At 42.5% G+C, this 19,722-nt stretch overlaps 1 protein-coding gene and 1 long non-coding RNA gene across 4 annotated transcripts in view; one reads left to right on the top strand and one right to left on the bottom strand.

The window, feature by feature from the left end:
• Window positions 1–19,722, top strand: part of CSMD2 (CUB and Sushi multiple domains 2) — a 594,848-nt gene that overhangs the window by 505,258 nt on the left and 69,868 nt on the right. The window contains exons 42-46 of the mRNA XM_027615123.2: window positions 2,383–2,571; window positions 5,004–5,181; window positions 6,521–6,666; window positions 14,095–14,175; window positions 14,655–14,768. Coding sequence (XP_027470924.1) covers window positions 2,383–2,571; window positions 5,004–5,181; window positions 6,521–6,666; window positions 14,095–14,175; window positions 14,655–14,768 — 708 coding nt within the window. The remainder of the gene's footprint in view (window positions 1–2,382; window positions 2,572–5,003; window positions 5,182–6,520; window positions 6,667–14,094; window positions 14,176–14,654; window positions 14,769–19,722) is intronic.
• The window catches only part of LOC113934340, a 37,009-nt gene continuing 24,023 nt past the window's right edge, over window positions 6,737–19,722 (bottom strand). For all 3 annotated transcript variants that reach the window (XR_003523636.2, XR_003523637.2, XR_003523640.2), the window contains one exon: window positions 6,737–7,513. This is a non-coding gene — a long non-coding RNA (uncharacterized LOC113934340). The remainder of the gene's footprint in view (window positions 7,514–19,722) is intronic.

The following is a 19,722-nucleotide window of genomic DNA, read 5'->3' as shown; positions in this document are numbered from 1 at the left end:
CCTTACTTTTTCTCAAAATCCCTCCTGTTAGACACTCTGAACTTCCTAGGCTGGAGTTTTCCTTTCTCCTCTCAGGTAAATATTCCCATAAAATTGCTACTAACAGCTTAAGCCACTCTTCCCGGGCCTCTCAGTCGGACAGGCTTAACTTTTCAGGAGATCATGTTTATAAAGAACTTAGCAAAATGACAAGACACATAATTGTTCCAAAATGTTAGGCATCATTATTCATATTTTTTTTTTAAAGATTTTATTTATTTATTTGAGAGAGAGAGAATGAGAGATAGAGAGCACGAGAGGGAAGAGGGTCAGAGGGAGAAGCAGACTCGCTGCTGAGCCGGGAGTCCGATGTGGGACTCGATCCCGCGATTCCAGGATCATGACCTGAGCCGAAGGCAGTCGCTTAACCAACTGAGCCACCCAGGCGCCCCCATCATTATTCATATTTTAATAATACAAATATTTTAATCATTTTAATATTAATATTTGCAGTTGTGGCACTTTATTAAAAATTTTATCTATTCCCACTGTAGTGTCTCCATGTGGGACAAACCCAGGAGCGCTTCGTTAGGAAAACTAATGATTCTGACCTTTAGGGTTCATTTCTGCCTGTAGTGCCCAACCTCTCCGATTGAAGCTTCTTCTGGTAAACAGGCTCTGAGATTTTTCTGTTTGAAAGCAGTCCAGGTTCTCTCACTTAAGTGTCTCTTTTTTCTAAAAAGCCCAACTCCTTCTGCGTGAGACAATTCCTGTAAGAGACTCCCTCAGGGATGCCTGGGTGGCTCAATCATTAAGCGTCTGCCTTCGGCTCAGGTCGTGATCCCAGGGTCCTGGGATCGAGCCCCGCATCGGGCTCCCTAATTTATGTCAGCGGGAAGCCTGCTTCTCCCTCTTCCACTCCCCCTGCTTGTGTTCCTTCTCAGCGGGAAGCCTGCTTCTCCCTCTTCCACTCCCCCTGCTTGTGTTCCTTCTCTCTCTGTGTCTCTCTCTGTCAAATAATAAATAAAATCTTCAAAAGAGAGAGAGACTCTCCCTCAGGCTGCTCCTGGCTTCTGACGTGCAGCCACTCTCTTCTGGTTCCTCACCATCACGGGGTCCACGGCTTCCCCCTGAGGCTTCTCGTTAGAGGCCCAGCCCATCCATTCAGTCAGCTCCCTGGGCAGTAGCTCCCCTCTCTTACACTAAGGCCTTTATTTGCCGAATCACCCAAACCCCCTGCTGCTGACAGGGCCACGTGTCTCTTTTGGCTGACCAGCCTACCCGCTCCCACAATAGCTGCTTGGTTTTTTTGACACACCCAGTGACCCTGATGATTTCCCAGTGAAACCTGCCCAGTTCCTTCCACTGAGGCCTCCGTCAGTGAGACAGTGAATGGAAATACACAGCACAGGTGCCATCCCAGAGGGAGGTCTTCGGAAATGTCAGCTTCATGATCATTGTTATTTATATTGTTATTACATGTAATGAATGCATCCACTTCCATGGAGCATTCATTTGATCTCAACTCCCACTGAGAATTTCCACTGTCAGAACGCTCTGTCTACCCACTGCCAATTTCCTGTGTAGGAAGGGCCCGACTCTGGCCACAGCAGCTGTTCCTTTTTCCTGTGGATCCGATTAATCGGAGTCTGTGCTCTGTACACGTGCTCAGCAAACCCCGCGGCGACCTCTCCCTGTCAGACAGGTCTCTGGTCCTTCCATGAAGGTGTCTCCTTTTCGAGTTGGGCTCACCATTCTCAGGGAAGCAGCTTTCTTTCTCCTTGGAGAGGCTTCCTTATCTTACAGGCATACACATTCCTTTTTTCATCCAGTGATTCCCTCTGAAAAGTTTCTCTCCCAGCCGCAGACTTGGCTTACTCCCCCCAAGTTCCTCCATCTTGAAAGGTTGTAGTTTCTCAGAGTCAGAAAGACCCCACCCAAGTCCTCCCCTGACTGCTTTCTGTATTTGTGATCCAGAACATGGTTGTCATGGTTAAATGAGACGATCCACATGAAAGAACTGAGGTCAGTGCCCAGCCCCAAGCAGGTGCTCAGCAAATAAGGCTTCAGTCTAGCCTTGTCTTCCTTGAGACTCCTTTTCCCATGGAGACAGTAAAAACAGATAACATTTATTGAGCTCTTACTTTGTGCCAGGACTATGCAAAGAGCTATGCATATATTAGCCCACTTAATCCTCACAATAATGGTTTTCTATATAAGAAACCTGAGGCATAGAAAAGTTTAATGTCTAGCCCAAAGCCAACAACTGGTAAATGACAAGGGTCCATCTGAGTCCAAGTCTTGGTGCTTCACATTATGTTAACTCTCTGCTGCTCCTATACTCTGGTTGAGGAGAAAATGTCCAGAGAGAATAAAGTGACCTTCTCTCCTGATCTTTTCCAGCCTATGAACTTCAAGAGTGCCCAGACCCAGAGCCCTTTGCCAATGGCATTGTGAGGGGAGCTGGCTACAATGTTGGGCAATCAGTGACCTTCGAGTGCCTCCCAGGATATCAACTGATTGGCCACCCTGTCCTCACATGTCAACATGGCACCAACCGGAACTGGGACCACCCCCTGCCCAGGTGTGAAGGTATGTCCCTCCCTCATCCCTGGTGATTCTTCCTAAGGAGACTGATTCAGAGTACTCCTGTGCTCCATGGAATCACCCATGCTGGGGAGTCCAGGCAAACCCTGTCCATCCTGTTTTCATATGGAAGGGACCCAGCCTATCCAGGGAAAGAGTCTTGGGGACAGACCTCTGGGCCAAGCTTGGGAGGACCTGGAAGAGATGTAGGCCACAGCCAAGGGAATACCTACTCAGCCCTTGGGAAGATCCAACCCCGTCAGAAGGGAAGACTGTAATTTTATCTCTTTCCTAAGACTTACACCTGTATATCCAATTCCTTACTAAAGAGCTTCACTTACCAGAGGCATCTAAATCCTAATATATTCAAAAGTAAAGTCATCATCTTTCTGCCATTCAATGGAAGTCCTCATTAGTGAAGGGCACCTCTAGTCACCTGGTTACTCTGCCCTTACTTGGCACCTCCCTCTCGCCTATCTGACTTAATTCACTGAGTCTTGATAATTCTACATCCTGATTACCTTCCAAATGCATCCACTTCTTTCTCTGCACTGCCTCTGCTTTTACCCTGCCACCACTCGGATGAGGCTCCTCGCTGGTCTCCCAGTCTTTGGTCCTGCATTATTCAAACCATTTTTCACAGCATAGCCAGTGTGAGCCTTCCAAACCATCAACACACTCCAGACCCTGCCCTGCTCAGAAGCCAACAGGGCATCCCCATCTCTGTTGGGGTAAATTCCAAACCCCTTCGTGTAGCACACCATGTCCCTCTGGGCCTGGTCCCTGCATACCTCCCAGTATTCTCCACTCTCACAGATTTTATGTCCAGCTAAGCTGAAGTGCTTTAGTGGTCCCAGTGTGCCATGTTCCCTTGCCTCTGGTTCTTAGCACATGCTGTCCCTCCCTCATGGAACATCGCTCTTCTCTCTTGCCTTGTCTACTTAGCCTTGTCTAAATGGGAACAATACCAAGAATCCTTCCCTACCCTCACCAGCCTGGGTGAGGGGTGCCCCCTGTTGCTCCTGTAGCATTCCATGTTGATGTGTTCCCCCCACCCCCGGGCTGGCATCTACAGAGATCGGTTTACTTAGCTGTATCCCAGTGGGCTGTGAGTGCTACAGAACAAAACCACGTGCTTGGTATCTTTGCTCCCCTTGGTCTCCCCAGGCTGTGCCTGACCCTGACACTGAGTGGATGTGCAGTGTGTGTAGGAGGAATGATATGTCCATGCATACCCCTTTCAGGACGCATATCTTCTGCCTGGAGGCATTGGGACTCTTTCTCTTCACTCTGGTCTGCCCCCATCCAGACGTCTGCTTGTTTCCCTGTGCCAGCCAAATACACTCATTATTCTGGACCAGGGTTTGTTTGTTTGCCCTTTTTTTCTCCTCCCTGATGACTAAATTGGAACATTATGGAGATTTCAAGGCCTCTCCATCCCCCTACCCAAAGCCTAGATGAGAATGAGCCTAAAATTGGGTGTCACTTTTGGGGGACAGGAAAATAGGGAGAGAGGATCATATCTAGGCAGCAAATGTCTTCTCTGTGAGCTAAGTGCCAGGTTGGACATTTTGCATCCGTCAGTTCACCTAACGGCCGCCACAGTCCTACAAGGTGGGTGCTCTTATTTCCATTTTACAGGTGAAGAAAGAGAGTAAACTACTGTCTGAGGTCATCTAATTAAGGTTTAGCCATGATTTGAACCCAACCTTAGCTTCACCACAAGAATCCTTATCTCTTAGGTCAAGACCAAAAGTACCACTCTGGGCACCTGAGTGGCTCAGTCAGTTAAGCGTCTGCCTTCAGCTCAGGTCATGATCCCAGGGTCCTGGGATCGAGTCCCACATCAGGCTCCCTGCTCAGTTGGGAGTCTGCTTCTCCCTCTCCCCCCACCTGCTCGTGCTCTCTTTCTCGCGCTCTTGTTCTCTCTCAAATAAATAGTTTTTTTAAAAAAATCTTAAGAAAAAAAAAGAAAGTTTAAAAAAAAAGTACCACTGTAAGAATCTTAGAGCAAATAAGAAGAGAGAAAGAGATAGTTTCCTATTTTCTTAGCTCATCCCAGCAAAAGTACTACAGCCCTGATCCTGACATCTGTCCTCCACTCCATTCCTAGGAAAGGAGAGAGGAGTGCTTTAGTGTGTCCTTCTTTCTGGGCAGGTCTTATCCACAGGAAGAAGAGGGGGGCTGGGGACTGAGGCTGGCCCACAGAGGCACGTGCACTGAAGATCAGGGGCTGGATGGGGAGTGGTGTGCTGGGGTTGGTGGGGGAAACCACGCACAGTCATCCTCAGCCGCATCACCTCTCCCCATCCTGCCTGACCTCCTGGAGCAGAATAATTTGTGCTGGGTGCTGGCACTTCGTAAGGGAATCATAAGGGAATTTTCAGGCGGGGGGTGATCTCCCACACTCATCTGTGTTTATGTTCCCTCCCTGGCAGTCCCCTGTGGTGGGAACATCACCTCCTCCAATGGCACTGTGTACTCTCCTGGCTTCCCCAGTCCATACTCCAGCTCCCAGGACTGTGTCTGGCTGATCACCGTGCCCATTGGTCATGGCATCCGCCTCAACCTCAGCCTGCTGCAGACAGAGCCCTCCGGAGACTTCATCACCGTCTGGTAGGGCCAGCTGCCATGTCGACAGCCAATTAGAAAGGGGCATTAGCTGGGCTTTAAACTGGGTTACTCAGCTTTTGGTTCAGGAAACCAAGAGCTGAATGGTTTTCAATGGTGGTCAGCTTCCTGGCTTTCAAATAAACATAGTAAATGAGGGCTCAGTTTCAATTACCCTCTGTGACCCCTTGAAGGGAGAGGAATGGGAGGACAGTGGTTTCCAGCCCAGAGTGCTCCTAGGGGTCAGAGTACCAATGGGTGGGTGTGTGGATAGGAATGGTCGCAGATACACAGACTTTTCTCACTTTTTCCAGAATCCAAGCCAAAATTCTACATTTACCTAGGATAAGCTACCCAGTTTTGGGGTGGAATTCCGTAAAGTCCCACTGGTCATCTCATGCTAAACAGTATTGTCCCATACAACGTTGTGCAGTAGTGGAAACATTCTCTATCTGTGCTGGCCAGTACGGTAGCCAGCGGCTACAGGTGGCCATGAGTGCTTAAATGTGACTAGAGTGACTGAGGAACTGATTCTTTAAACTTTATTTAATTTTAATTAATTTAAATATAAAGAGCCACATGGAGCCTAGTGGTTACCAAGTTGACAGTTCCACTCTGAGTGATAGAGTTAGAATATCTTGAAGTGACTTTAAAATGGGAGTACGAGTTATGAGCCAATAAGTGTAGTCTCTTAGACAGTTCTTCCCAAACCACTGGACCTTTGGACAAATATATAATTTAAGGATTCTTTTGTTTAGGGGTTACTGCCATTCTGGGAATCAACAGGGGATAGTGAGAGTCTCTTCCCAAAATTCCCAGGGCTGGATAACTGTAACCCAGACTACCCTGGGTTAATTCCCAGTTTCCTTTCCAGGCAATGATTAAGAACAGATAGGAGGGACTAGATACGTTTCCGGGAAAGAAATCCTTTGCCTAGAAAGGCAACATGGGTGTGTGTCTGCTTGGAGACAAGGAAGTGGGGCTGGCATGGAGAGCAGCATGAACTCTTCCTCAGCCGCATCCTACTTCTGCCCAGAGAGAACCTGCCCAGTGGCTCCTGCTTCTCAGCTGAGACTGTTGCCCCCAGGAGCCCATTACAGAGGCTGGTGAAGAATCAGGTGAACGAGGAGTCAGTGGGTGTTTTGCCAACTCTATCAGCTCTGTTGGCAAACTGAGTTGGGAGAGATTAGACGGAGGTGCACAGGGCATTGGAGAAAGACAGTGTTGGGCACAAGTAGAGTCATAGCCTCCCCCTCCAGGTGACTGTTAAGGCCACTGATGGTAGAGGCAAAGCAAGCAGCCATGGTGACTTGCGACATACCAGAACATTCTTTCCTACGTGCAGGGATGGGGCCCAGCAGACAGCTCCACAGCTTGGAGTCTTCAGCCGGAGCTTGGCCAAGAAAACATTGCACAGCTCGTCCAACCAGGTCCTGCTTAAGTTCCACCATGATGCAGCCATGGGTGGGATCTTCGCCATCGCCTTCTCTGGTCAGTATGGAAGCCTGGCAGGGGAGGGAAGCACCATGCTCTCAAGTCAGGGCCGCGCTTGATCCCTGGTTCCACCATTCCCGGTCTCGTGATTCTGAATGAGTTACATAGCTTCTCAGCCTCAGTGTCCTCAGAGTTATAAGAGTTAAATGTGTTAACCTACGTGAAATCCCCCAGCACAGACCTCCACACTACTAGGGTAGAGAGGTACACGGCACTGATCTTGGTGCCGAGTCCAAGCTTAGAGGCAGCAGGATGAGGCTTCTCATTCCACTCATTCACATCAACTCACTGGCTGGGTAACCCACTTACTTGTTCCCCAGCTTGTCCCTTAGCACCTTCTAGAGGGTTGTCCCACTCCAAAGGAATCCAGGGTCTCTGCTGACCTCACAGGAAGTACTGTGCACAAGTGAAGTCATGGAGAATTCAAGCAGGAGGAGCATGAACAATTCAGGGTGGGCTTGTCCTTCTCGACAGCCAGCCAGTTTTCTTCTAAAAGTCCAAAGTTATGGATCTGGATACTTCCTCATTTTTGTTACAGTGGAAACAGCATTGAAAAACTTAAAGAAAGTTCTCTGTGGGCTTGTGTCCCATCTAAAGAGTAATCCTCCATGTTACAGTTTGCAGAGCATTACATGTATTTGAACTGGAGCTTGACTTTATTCCTGGCTCCATCTTACAGACACTGGATTTTATCAGATTTTTAAATTTTTGCCAATACGGTGGATGCATGAAATAGCATTTCACTCTTATGTTAATGATGAGGTGAGCATCCTTTCATATCTTCATTAACTATTCATGCTTTCTTGCTCTGTGAAATATCTGCTCCCCATAGAGCTTTCTTCCTCTGAGGAGAGAAAGATAACAAACAAATAAAGAGACAGATGAAATCTTTGCAATTTGTAATAAGTTGCTATGAAGGAAACAAATAAGATAGACAAAAAGATGAGGAACTCTGCTTCATGTAGAATAATTGTGGAAGACCTGTCAAAAGGCAATATTTGCAATAAGAACTAAAGAAAAAGAAGGAGGTAGATTTGTGGAGACTGGGGAGTAGGGACTGGTATGCGAGAAAGAATGTCTGGCATTCTGTAGGCAAACATTAGCTTTAAATGAATTTCTTCTCATATAAGGACTAGTAAGTAGAAATGAAAAGTACCTTAAGGACAGCTGTGAACAAGATTCTACAGTATTTTCTTAATGAGATAATCAGACTTGAATTACAGAGAAAAATGTCCTTGGAAACATGTAGTTTAGGAAATAGAAATAAATTTTGGAAAGCATCTGCTTCCAGCATAAAAGTCTAGACAACATGGACTCCAAATAAGAGATAACTAAAAGGGGATCTAAATGTCTTCTCTTCCCTTCCTGAAAAATTCAGTCCCAAAGCTGTTAAATGGGATGAAGCAAAGTGGGAAAAGCAAAGAGGAGAGAAGCAAAGAGGAGAGAGGGGGTCCACACTGAGGGGCGACATCTGTACAGAGACCGGGCTGGCCTGGGGTATCAAGGCTCTGAGCAAACTGACGGAACATCCGTGTAGGGTAAGAGCCCCAGCAGAGTGAGAAGGCATCCACACAGAGGATCCATCAGACTCCAAGGTGGGAGAGCAGGGAATTCACGTAAGGGAGGAGTGGCAGTAGAGATGGGGACTTGGTTCCCTATGGGTAAGTAAGTTAATAGATTAAGGACAATCAAAGGTAGGTGTCTCACTAAGAGAAGAGGGTTAGAAATGTGGCAAGAGCAAAAATTAGAATATACCCAGGGAACTGGATTGGAATTGGAGGTCTGAGTTTGAGCTATGGTTTTCAATATGTACACACAGATACAGAAGGAGATCTGGGTATAAACGTGGGTGTGCACACGTACATGTGTTCCTTAGCTCTTTCCACTAAGAGGGCTTGGAAGCAATGACTCCTCGATAGCAATGAACACACCTAGCTCCGGATTCTGGTTTCAAATACCATTTTCCACTAAAACGGACCAGAACTCCTTAAAGAAAAGGAAACTATAGGAACAAAAATACGGGCAGCCCAGAATGAAACGGTAAAACCGTGACCTACAATGGCTGTTGCCCAGTTGGCTGCCACTTGACATAGCGCAACGAGCCCGCCCCACCAGTTAACATGTTAACCAGTACTGGAGTCTGCCTACACTGCATCAGGGCCTCACCGCCAAGGGGAGCAAGGGGAGTAGGGACAAAGTGAAGTGGAGGAGTCCCGAATGTCCCCCCGCCCTCGAGTTCTTTAGCAATAACATGGTAGATACAGTGTGTGCTCTGGGGGGAGGAGGGAGGGATTGTCTATAAAACACCGAAGGTCATGCACCAAAAGACTAGCAATAGTTGTGCCTGGGTGCTGGTGGGACTTGGAGAGTTTCCATTTTATTGTTTTTTAGTATTCCACCAGCTCTCTGCATTGAGCAGAAATGTGTAGTTTTTTAAAAAATATAATGGGAAATCTACCCCAATCAAACTAGCAACCACAATATATTAAACACTCAGGCTGTGTTGAAGTGGAGGTTTCTTTTTACTGATTTTTTTTTCCTGAAAGTTAAGTGTGTCTAAGAGGATATTTTTTTCAGAATTTGAGACCCTTTATTTTTTCAGTTTTATTGAGATACAGTTGGCATACAGCACTGTGTAAGTCTAGGGATACAACATAATGACATGACTTACATATATTGTGAAAAAATCACCACAGTAAATTCAGTTAACAGCCATCATCTCATATAGATACCCCAAAAAAGGGAACTTTTCCCTTGTGATGAGAACTCTTAAGATCTGCTCTCTCTTAACAACGTTCAAATATACCAAACAGCAGTGTTAACATCATGTAACACATGATATCCCCAGTACTTATTCATCTTATAACTGGAAGTTTGTACCCTTTATTCAATTCCCTACCTGGAAAATATACTTTAAAGATATGCACGTGGCTGAGATTGAAAGATATCAAATTAAAAAAAAACTTTATAAAGGAAAACGTTAAGAATTGGCTAAGCAGAGGGATGCCTGGGTGGCTTAGTCAGTTAAGTGTCTTCCTTCGGCTCAGGTCATGATCCCAGGATCCCGGGATCGAGCCCTGTGTCAGGCTCCCTGCTCAGGGGGGAGTCTGCTTCTCCCTTTCCCTCTGCCCCATCCCCAACTCAAGCTCACTCTCTCTCACAAATAAATAAAATCTTTTTTTAAAAAAAAGAAAGAATTGGCTAAGCAGAATGAGCAGAAACTTCATGCATCTACAAATCCAAAGAGTGCCCTAGATAAATATAAGCAGAGGATAAACTGTGAAAATATATTTAACCGGCAGAAGTCAGTCTTTTCTTTTTAAGAGAGGGAGAGGAGGGTAGGGGGAGAGGAAGAGAGAGAGAATCTTAAGCAGGCTCCATGCCCAGTGCTGGGCCCTACCTCACAACCCTGAGACCATGACCTGAGCCAAAATCAAGAATCAGATGCTTAAGTGACTGAGCCACCCAGGCGCCCCCAGAAATCAATCTTAAATATGCACCAGGTTCTTCAAATTTGTAAGAAAAATAGGGGCAAAGGACTAATAGAAGGTTAAGAAGAAAAATCCAAATAGTCTATTACTCTATGAAAAAAAAATGTTTAACTTATTATCAAATGTCAATTTAAGAAAAAAGAAATGCTACCTTTTTTGTTGTTTTATCAAGTTGACAACGATTAGAATTGATGACTGCTTCCCCCAATTGGCTCTGAGTTCCATGAGGGCAAGGACTGTGTTTTGTTTCCTCTTGCATCCTCAGTGCCTAACACAGTGCCTGACCCAGGCTAAGGCCTCTACAATCATTAAATGAATTGGATGGAAGAATGATAGTACCCAGTGTTGGAAAAACTGCCACTCTGTTGCTGATATCAGTTATAGCCATTTTCCTGGAGAGAAAAATGGAAGCATACATCCAATGCAGGCATGGTCCTCCCTGGTTTATGTTAAATCACAGTTAAAACTTCGTGGTTACCTCAAGAGTGCCTCTTGGTTTTAATACCTACATTTCCTGAAGCTTCTGTGTCTCTCAATACAACATTTTTCAGACAACACATCTATAGAAAAAAATTGGTTAAATCATCAAAATATAATACATTTTTAATAAAACTATATGCAGGAAAATTCTCAGGTTACATTCCAACTGCAATTGGTAAAATGTCAGGATCCCAGGTGAACATTTGGAATGTGTATCTGCATTGCTGCTGGTTCTGAGAGGTTATGATAATGTGATGTTCATTGTGAACCATACTGTACCCCCCACAGTGCCATCCTGAACACATGCCCACATTACCCTTGTTTTCTGGCTAGGGTTTCTCGATGCATCATGCTGAGAAGGCTCGCATGGTGTGCTACGGTATGCAAAGTGCATGTGCTACAATGCATAGAGCCGCTGTTTTGTTACAGCCATAGTCATTCTTGGGTGGTCAAGCAGTAATGTTTCAAGTATTTAACTTCTAGCATTATGGTTTGTTGCATATATATATGTATCTCATTATTTTAAATACTTTCTGGATTTGGGATTACCCACTGTAATTTTTTCCCACTTGAAGTCCTGGGAAATAGGCTCCTAGTTAACATCCTTACACGGAGTTTCTGATTTCTGGAAGTGGGTTACTGATGTTCAGTAGGAGATGCTTGTACTTTACAAAGGTCATACAATTTAATCATTCCTATTTTTTTCAATTTTTTATTTAAATTACAGTTAGTTAACATGCAGTGTAATATTAGTTTCAAGTGTAGAATTTAGTGATACAGCACTTCCATACATCACCTGGTGCTCATCACAGGTGTATACCTTAATCCGCATCACCTATTTAACCCATTGCCCCCACCCACCTCCCCTCTGGTAACCATCAGTTTGTTCTCTATACTTAAGAGTCTGTTTCTTAGTTTTGCTCTTTTTTTAAACCTATGTTCATTTGTCTTGTTTCTTAAATTCCATATATGAGTGAAATCATCTGGTGTTTGCCTTTATCTGATTCATTTTGCTTAGCATAATACTCTCTACCTCCATCCATGTCATTGCAAATGGCAAGATTTCATTCTTTTTGATGGCTGGGTAATATTCCACTGTAGTGGAATATTATATATACCACATATATATACTATATATAGTATATATATATTGTGTGTATATATATATATACACTATATACACAATATATATATACTATATATAGTGTATACACACACACACACACACACCATATATATATATATGCCACATCTTTATCTATTCACCAGTCGATGGACATTTGGGCTATTTCCATAATTTGGCTATTGTTGATAATGCTGCTATAAACATTGGGGTGCATATATCCCTTCAAACTAGTATTTTTGTATCCTTTGGGTAAATACCTAGTAGTGCTATTTCTAGATCGAAAACTATACAAAGAACTTATAAAACTCAATACATAGAAAACAAATAATCCAGTTAAAAAATGGGAAGAAGACATGAAAAGACATTTTTCCAAAGGAGACATCTAGATAACCAACAGACACATGAAAAGATGCTCAGCATCACTCATCATCAGGGAAATACAAATCAATACCCAACTTTTACATCCACATGGATGGGACTGGAGGAGATGATGCTGAGTGAAATAAGTCAAGCAGAGAAAGTCAATTATCATATGGTTTCCCTTATTTGTGGAACATAAGGAATAGCAGGGAGGACATTAGGGGAAGGAAGGGAAAAATGAAGGGGGGGGAATTGGAGGGAGAGATGAACCATGAGAGACGATGGACTCTGAGAAACAAACGGAGGGTTTTAGAGGGGAGGGGGGTGGGGGGAGGGGTTAGCCTGGTGATGGGTATTAAGGAGGGCACATACTGCATGGAGCACTGGGTGTTATGCACAAACAATGAATCGTGGATCACCACATCAAAAACTAATGATGTATTGTATGGTGATTAATATAACAAAATAAAATTAAATTTAAAAAAATCGCCTGGTAAAGAAGAAAAAAAGCTACAATGAGATACCACCTCACACTTGTCAGAATGGCTAAAATCAGCAACAAAGGAAACAACAAGTGTTGGTGAGGATGCAGGGAAAGGGGAACCCTCTTGCACTGTTGGTGGGAATGCAAACTGGTGCAGCCAGTCTGGAGAACAGCATGGAGGTTCCAGAAAAAGTTAAAAATAGAACTACCCTATGACCCAGCAATCATTCCTAGTTTTAAAAAAGGAAGAAAAAAATTCATAAAAGATGCATGTATAGAGAAAGATGTTTATCATAGTTTTATTTTAAATTGCGAAACTTTGGAAACCTTTACAGTTAATAATAGAGCATCTATTAAATTCTAGTCAGTCATGACAATCCTTATGAAGTCATTTCAATCATTTTTTTAGAAATTTAATTACATCGGAAAATTCTTGCAGTATAATAGTAAGTGCACAAGGATCGATGTAAAGTTTGTAAGAGAAAAATAGATATGCAGAACGTGTATACTCTAAGAATTCACAGTACAGGGTTAACAGTGGTTATCTCCAAAAGGCTGGTAGATGAGTTTAATTTTCTTCCTACTGTTTTTGTAGAAAATCTCATATTTTCTCTAATGACAGTGCATTACATTTGTAACTTTCTTTGAGAGAATGTTCTTTGTAAGAACAAAAAACATAGTGGGGTTTGGGATGATGTATGGAAGTGTTATATCACTAATAACAGCAGTAGCAATGGCAACAGCAGCTTGCACTTACATAGTACATGCCAGGTAGTGAATGGAAACCAAGCTATGAGCCCACACTGAGCTTTGTCTTGGTAACACCATCCATACACAGTCCAGTCTCTGCCCAGAGGAATGTTTTCCAGTGTAGAAAATCCACTGAAGCCAGAGATGTTTGGCCAAGGGTCAAAAGGGAAACTAGCTGGCTTTAGTGGGCATTCGCATGAGCTACACTTGGTACTTAGATGCTATGGAAAGAATGTGGGACTTGAGAGCAGCCAGACCTGGATTCAAGTCCTATGGCACTCACTTCCTGTGTGACCTTGGAGAAGTAAGTGAAGCTTTCCGAATCTCAGCTTTCTCATAAAGAAAGTAAGAACACCTCGCAGGGGGATCAGCCATCATGAGAATTAAAGGTGACAGCGTGTGAAAGTGCCTCACATATAGTAGGTGCTTGGGAAATGCTTCTCTCCCATTCCCTTCAATGCTAGTGACTATTGCTGACTTCTTAGATTCTCTCTCCTTTATCGTTGGTGTTACTATATGGCTCCTGGCTTTTGCATCAAAAACAAACAAAAAGAAAAAGGATGACAGCAGATAAGCAAAACAGTACTTGGCTAAACTTGCCCTGTGTGCAGATCAAGTCACTAGTATCTGTGTGAGTGAATGAGGAATGAGAAGGTGAAGTATTGAACAGGTGAATGACAACAGGCCCGGAGAATGATGCTCTTACACCAATTTGTCTGCTTCTGTCTTTTCAGCTTATCCACTCACCAAATGCCCTCCTCCCACCATCCTCCCCAACGCCGAAGTTGTCACAGAGAATGAAGAATTCAATATAGGTACCCCCCCCCAAACCAGCAAGGACTGGGCAGGCGAGGAGGGGCCAGGTCAGGGTGGGGCTGGCCAGCAAAGTGCATCTCTCTCTCCCGTCCATGGAGAGAAACGGTAGGCCCAGTGCAAGATGGCTGATGTTCTGTCAACTGAGTCTGCTCCAAAAATACAAACACTTCCTTTTAGCCATCACTAGGCAGAGGAGACAGGAAGGCAGTTTTCTTCTGTGATTCAAGTCAGTATGTTTTTGAGAAATAAATCCACGTGAGACATTATAAAAAGTTCCTGGAATGTAGAAGCTCAAGGCTGAGCTGTGAGAAGCAGGTAGCAGCTTTCTGGGTCATTTGATTGGAGCTGACCTGATTATTTAAGTCTGAAAAGAACACAACCCACCACTGATTGACTTGCCTGGAAGTGGGTTTAAGGACTAAGGGGAGCCCCCTCCAGACTTCTCCAGGGAATCCCCATGTTGGTCTCTCTTTGGCAGGTGACATCGTTCGCTACAGGTGCCTCCCTGGCTTTACCTTAGTAGGTAATGAAATCCTGACCTGCAAACTTGGAACTTACCTGCAGTTTGAAGGACCACCCCCAATATGTGAAGGTAATTGCACAGAGCCATGCCTTTATGGGCCTGAAGTTCCTCCAAAACGTAGCCTTTATCTTATGCCTCCCTATCTTCCCAGTCCCTGCCCATAAAGTAAGAGGTCATTTGGTGAATGTTTGTTTATATGAATGAATGATTGTTCTAGAGAAATTCTCTGTCCTACTCTTAGGTCTGGGCTACAAATCGCCATGGTAACCACGTGTATCTTTGTCTTCCTTTTTTCTAACTGGTATTGTCTGGAAGTGGCACACTGATCATTAGAAGGAGGAAGTTCTGGAACCTCAGGGAGAGGTGGGCTTGCACACCAACCTAGCCCTACTGGAGTGCAGATGTGCTCAAGGTCCTGTGTGCTGAACTTCATTCCAGTGTGACACCTTGACAGAAAATGGGAATTGGCTTCACCAAGTGATCCTTACTAAGACCAAAAACAAACTCTCCACTCAAAAAGCATCTGACCTAGGACAAGATATTTAACTGTCCCATGGCTCAATTTTCTCATCTGTAAAATAAAGATAATAATATTACTTATACTATGGATTTATTGTGAGGAACTAAATGGATTAATAATGTAAAGCACTTTAGAACTATGCCTGGCACAGAGTAACTGCCCAATGGGAGTTATTATTTTTACTAGTACTGCTAGTACCACTACTGCTTCTGGCACTAGTGCTACCAACAAATATTTAGTAGTCTATGGAGAAAAGGTCAGCTTCTCCCCCACTTCTCATAAGGTGAGGGTAGAGAATCCACAGTATGGATTGTTAGTGAGAAAGAAAGAAGCTGCAGCCCTAGAATTAGCTGCCCTGATACCTTGAGAAATTCATTATCTCTGAGTTGAGCTGACCTACCCACACACCAAACAACCAGCCCCCTATAAAAGTGGACTTTAGCTTTGATCCTGCTCCAGAACGTCTCTGCTTTGCTCCAGCCCTAGTTCCTCATCTCTGGCTGTTTCTGTGTCTACATGGCTCCAGCCTTCTTGGCTTTGCTCCTATCCTTAGCCTCATGCTTCCCTCTAGGACTTGGTGTCGTACTTGGCTTCTCAAGATGTGACCCTTTGCTGGCTTTCTTATAATAACAGCTTTATTGGGATAGAGTTCATGTAGCATGCAACTCATCCATTTAAAGCACTTCAGTGATTTCTAGTGTATTCAAAGTGTTGCAGCCATTAGACAAATTTAGAAGATTTTTGACACCTCAAAATGAAACACTTTACCCATTAGCAGTCCCCTTCCATTTCTTCCAGCCCCTCCCCCCAACACACAGTTCTAGGCAACCACCAATCTAGTTCATGTCTCTATGAAATTGACCGTTCTGGATATTTCGTATAAATAGAATCCCACAAGAATTTTTTTGTATGCTCAGGAAATAAAAATAAAATCTAATATTGGTAAAGAATGGAAATATCTACCACAATCATTAAGAAAAAAATGAATACAGGTAGAATGGTTCAGACGCAAAAAGTAACAATGAGCTAAGAAATCAGTAAAATAGGGTAGTAAATCTAAACAATACTGACCATAGTAAATTTAAAAATATAACACACAGCTAGACAAATAAATGGCGTTGGAAGAAAAAAAAATGAACTCAGGACCCTTGCTTGTTGAGGAGAAGCATAGATATTGATTAACACTCTATGTTAGTTAAATATATAAATTAAAAATAAAGCTTAAATTTATGGATAGTTTTTTGAAATTATGGATAACCACAGTATGTTTAAGTTCTAAGTCCATAATCAAAAATAAAGATAAAGAGAACTCAATTAATCCAATAGAAACATTGAAGGAGGAAAAAAAATCATGGTAAACAGAAAACACAAAATAAGGTAGCAAATCTAAGTGCAAATATATGTGTAACCATAGTAAATATAACTGAATAAAACTGCTAATCAAAGGAAAGAGACTTTCATATTATTTAAGTAAAAAAAAAAGTTTAATTACAGGCTTTCTATAAACTTAGACTTGAATATCTTCGTCTGCCTCCCTAAAGACATAGCTAGAAAGGTATCACTCATCCCTGGTATGAAACAAAACTTTGAAAAAGTAGTAAGTATTAACCTCTAAAATCTGGTGTAGCAAAAATCCATCAAAAATATATAATAGTCATAAACTTCTATGTACCTAATAATATAGGTTTGAAATATATAAAGGAAAATTGACAGAATTTTAGAGCAAATTCATAATTACAGTTGGAGATTTCCACACACCTCTTTCAATGACACACCAAAAATAAGTAGGTACATATAATATTTGAATGATATGGTTATGTCAGTCAGTAAATCTTTGCTGCATAAAAACCATGCCAAAATTTAGAGGTTTTAAACAGTAACCACTTATTTCCTACAAAAGATGCAGTTTAAATATAAATACCAGATAGATTGAAAGAAAAAGATGTATCATACAAATGGCAAACATAAGAAACATAAAGAAATTTTGGATAATACTGCAAGCAAGGAGTATTACCAGAAGTAGATTTTAAAATGACAAGAGTTAACTGCATTACAAAGGATATATACGTTATGTGCAGATGATAAAAGAGCTTCAAAATACATGAAGGAAAAACAGAACTGAATGTGAAAAAGAAAAGGCAAACTACAGAATAAAAGAAGATATTCATCATACATATATTTTTTAAAGGACTTGTATCTAGGCTATGTAAAGAACTATAACAACTCAATAATAAGACAGTCCAATAAAAATATGGACAAAAGACTTGACTAGACACTTCACAAAATAAGATGTATGAATAGCCAATAAGTATATGAAAAGATGCTGAAACATCATTAGTCATCAGGAAAATGCAAGTTAAAACCCTGATAAAATACTACTGCATACCCACTAGATTAGCTAAAACTTAACACTGAAAATACCAAGTGTTGACAACAATGTGGAGCAAGTGGAATTTTTATACATTGCTAGTTGGGATGTAGAATTATACAGTCACTTTGGAAAACTGACTGGTAGTTTCTTTCAAAGTTAAACATACACCTGCCCTACCTCCCAGCAATTATACTCCTAGTCATTTTCCCAAGAGAAATGAAAACCCATATCCACAAAAAGACTTGTATATGAATTCCATAATAATCCCAAACTGGAACCGGCCTAAATGTTCATTAATAATAAATACAATGAATTAATAAACAGATTGCTATGATTGCTACAAAGCAATAAAAATAAATGAAGTGGTAATACACAAAATACCATGGATTGACTCTTAGAAACATTATGTTTAGCAAAAGAAACTAGACACAAAAATAACATGTCTGATTCCAATTGCATGAAATCTAGTACAATCAAAACTAATCTGTTGTTAAAGAAATAATATCAGTGATTTCCTGGAGCATGGGACAGGTCATACTAATTGCAGAGGCGCATGAGAGAACTTTCTGGAGTGATGAAAATAATCTATATCCTGATTATGGTAGTGGTTACACAGGTATACACATTTGCTAAAACTCATTAAACTGCACACCTAAAATCTGTTCATTTATTGTACATAAATTATATCTCAAAAATTTTGAATTTTAAAAAGAAGTTAAATGAGTTATAAAACAGAAAAACAGCCTTACTGATCAATAAAAAGAAGTACCTGGAACAAAGAGTCGCAAAATAATCAAACCATTAGATAAGTTAAACAAAGGGAGAAGGCAGGAATATACAAAAATAAGAAAGGGAAAGTGGGACATAACCACTGAAGCAAGAGAAAATTTTAAATTATGAAACTATCTTGTACAAACCTAGGCCAAAAAATTAATGATATGAATGATTTTCTAGGAAGGTATAATTTAATAAAATGGACCCCAGCGGATAGAAAGTTTATACTTTCCTAATTCTTTAAAAGAAATAGAGAACGTTATCAGAGGAAACCCCATCAAAGACATCAAGACTGGATGATGGTTTCATGGAAGAATACTACTAAACCTTTAAAGGTCAGACGTCTTGAGCATAATGGGAAAGAAAAACTTGTAAACACTAATGCCCAGATCTGGTAAAGTTGCTCACAAAAAGGCAAACCTGTGGACCAATCTCATTTGAGAAAGCATGCCTATTTCCCCTCAGTGGGAGAGTTTCAAGTAGAAAGGGGAGAGCTTCAAGAGCAGACCTGGTACGGGCTAGAGTGTACCATGAAGCCTAGGGGAATGTAAATATCACCACACCACACTTCAGGGACCTATAGGTATCAGTTTAGTGAAATCAGGAGCATTTCAAAACCGAGGCGGTTTTTCTCCAAGAAGCCATTTGTTTTTCTTTCCCGTTTACAAAAAAAGAAGGAATTACTCTCTGGAGAAGCTAGCTAGTACCTTTCAAAGCTACTCAGAGAGGGGGTACCTGGCTGGCTCAGTTGGTAGAGCATGCGACCCTTGATCTCAGGGTTGTGGGTTTGAACTCCATGTTGGGCATAGAGATTACTTTTAAAAATAAAGTGTGTTGCAAAGCTACTCAAAAGAATCCGAGATGAGTTGTGTGAATTTGGGGCACAGCAAGCATTTTTGTCTGTTAGCCCAGACTCAGTGCTGATCAGCAAGCCCCATTTCTGTGAAGGCAGAAGGTTTGAGGGAAGGAGTGGAGATGGGTGGAGAGTGCATGGCTAAATCTCCTCCCCAGAAGAGCCACATCTCAGATTATGATCCGGGGATTAGCCCTTGGCTTAGCAGTTCCAGAAACTCTCCTTTATCAGTGTCCTAGAATCCAGTACATTCAGGAAGCCTGTCTAAAGGCACATACAGCAAAATCCCAATTTCTCCATTGGTAGTGATTGGGATACTTGCCACTACTGCCTGGGGACAGGCCTCTTCCAAGGTCCTGAAGAAGTTGATTTGGTCCTCAGAACTTTACTGTGGCGTCCTCAGCCCAAGCAAATGGAGGGGGATCATCCTGAAGTTTGTTTCACATGGGAGGTAGTGACAGGTACCTGTACCCCCAGGAGAGAGCACCTCCCTGGTCTCCAGGAT

The sequence above is a fragment of the Zalophus californianus genome, chromosome 4, assembly GCF_009762305.2.
Source record: "Zalophus californianus isolate mZalCal1 chromosome 4, mZalCal1.pri.v2, whole genome shotgun sequence".
Classification (NCBI taxonomy): domain Eukaryota; kingdom Metazoa; phylum Chordata; class Mammalia; order Carnivora; family Otariidae; genus Zalophus; species Zalophus californianus.
This window is presented reverse-complemented; position numbering and strand designations above follow the sequence as displayed.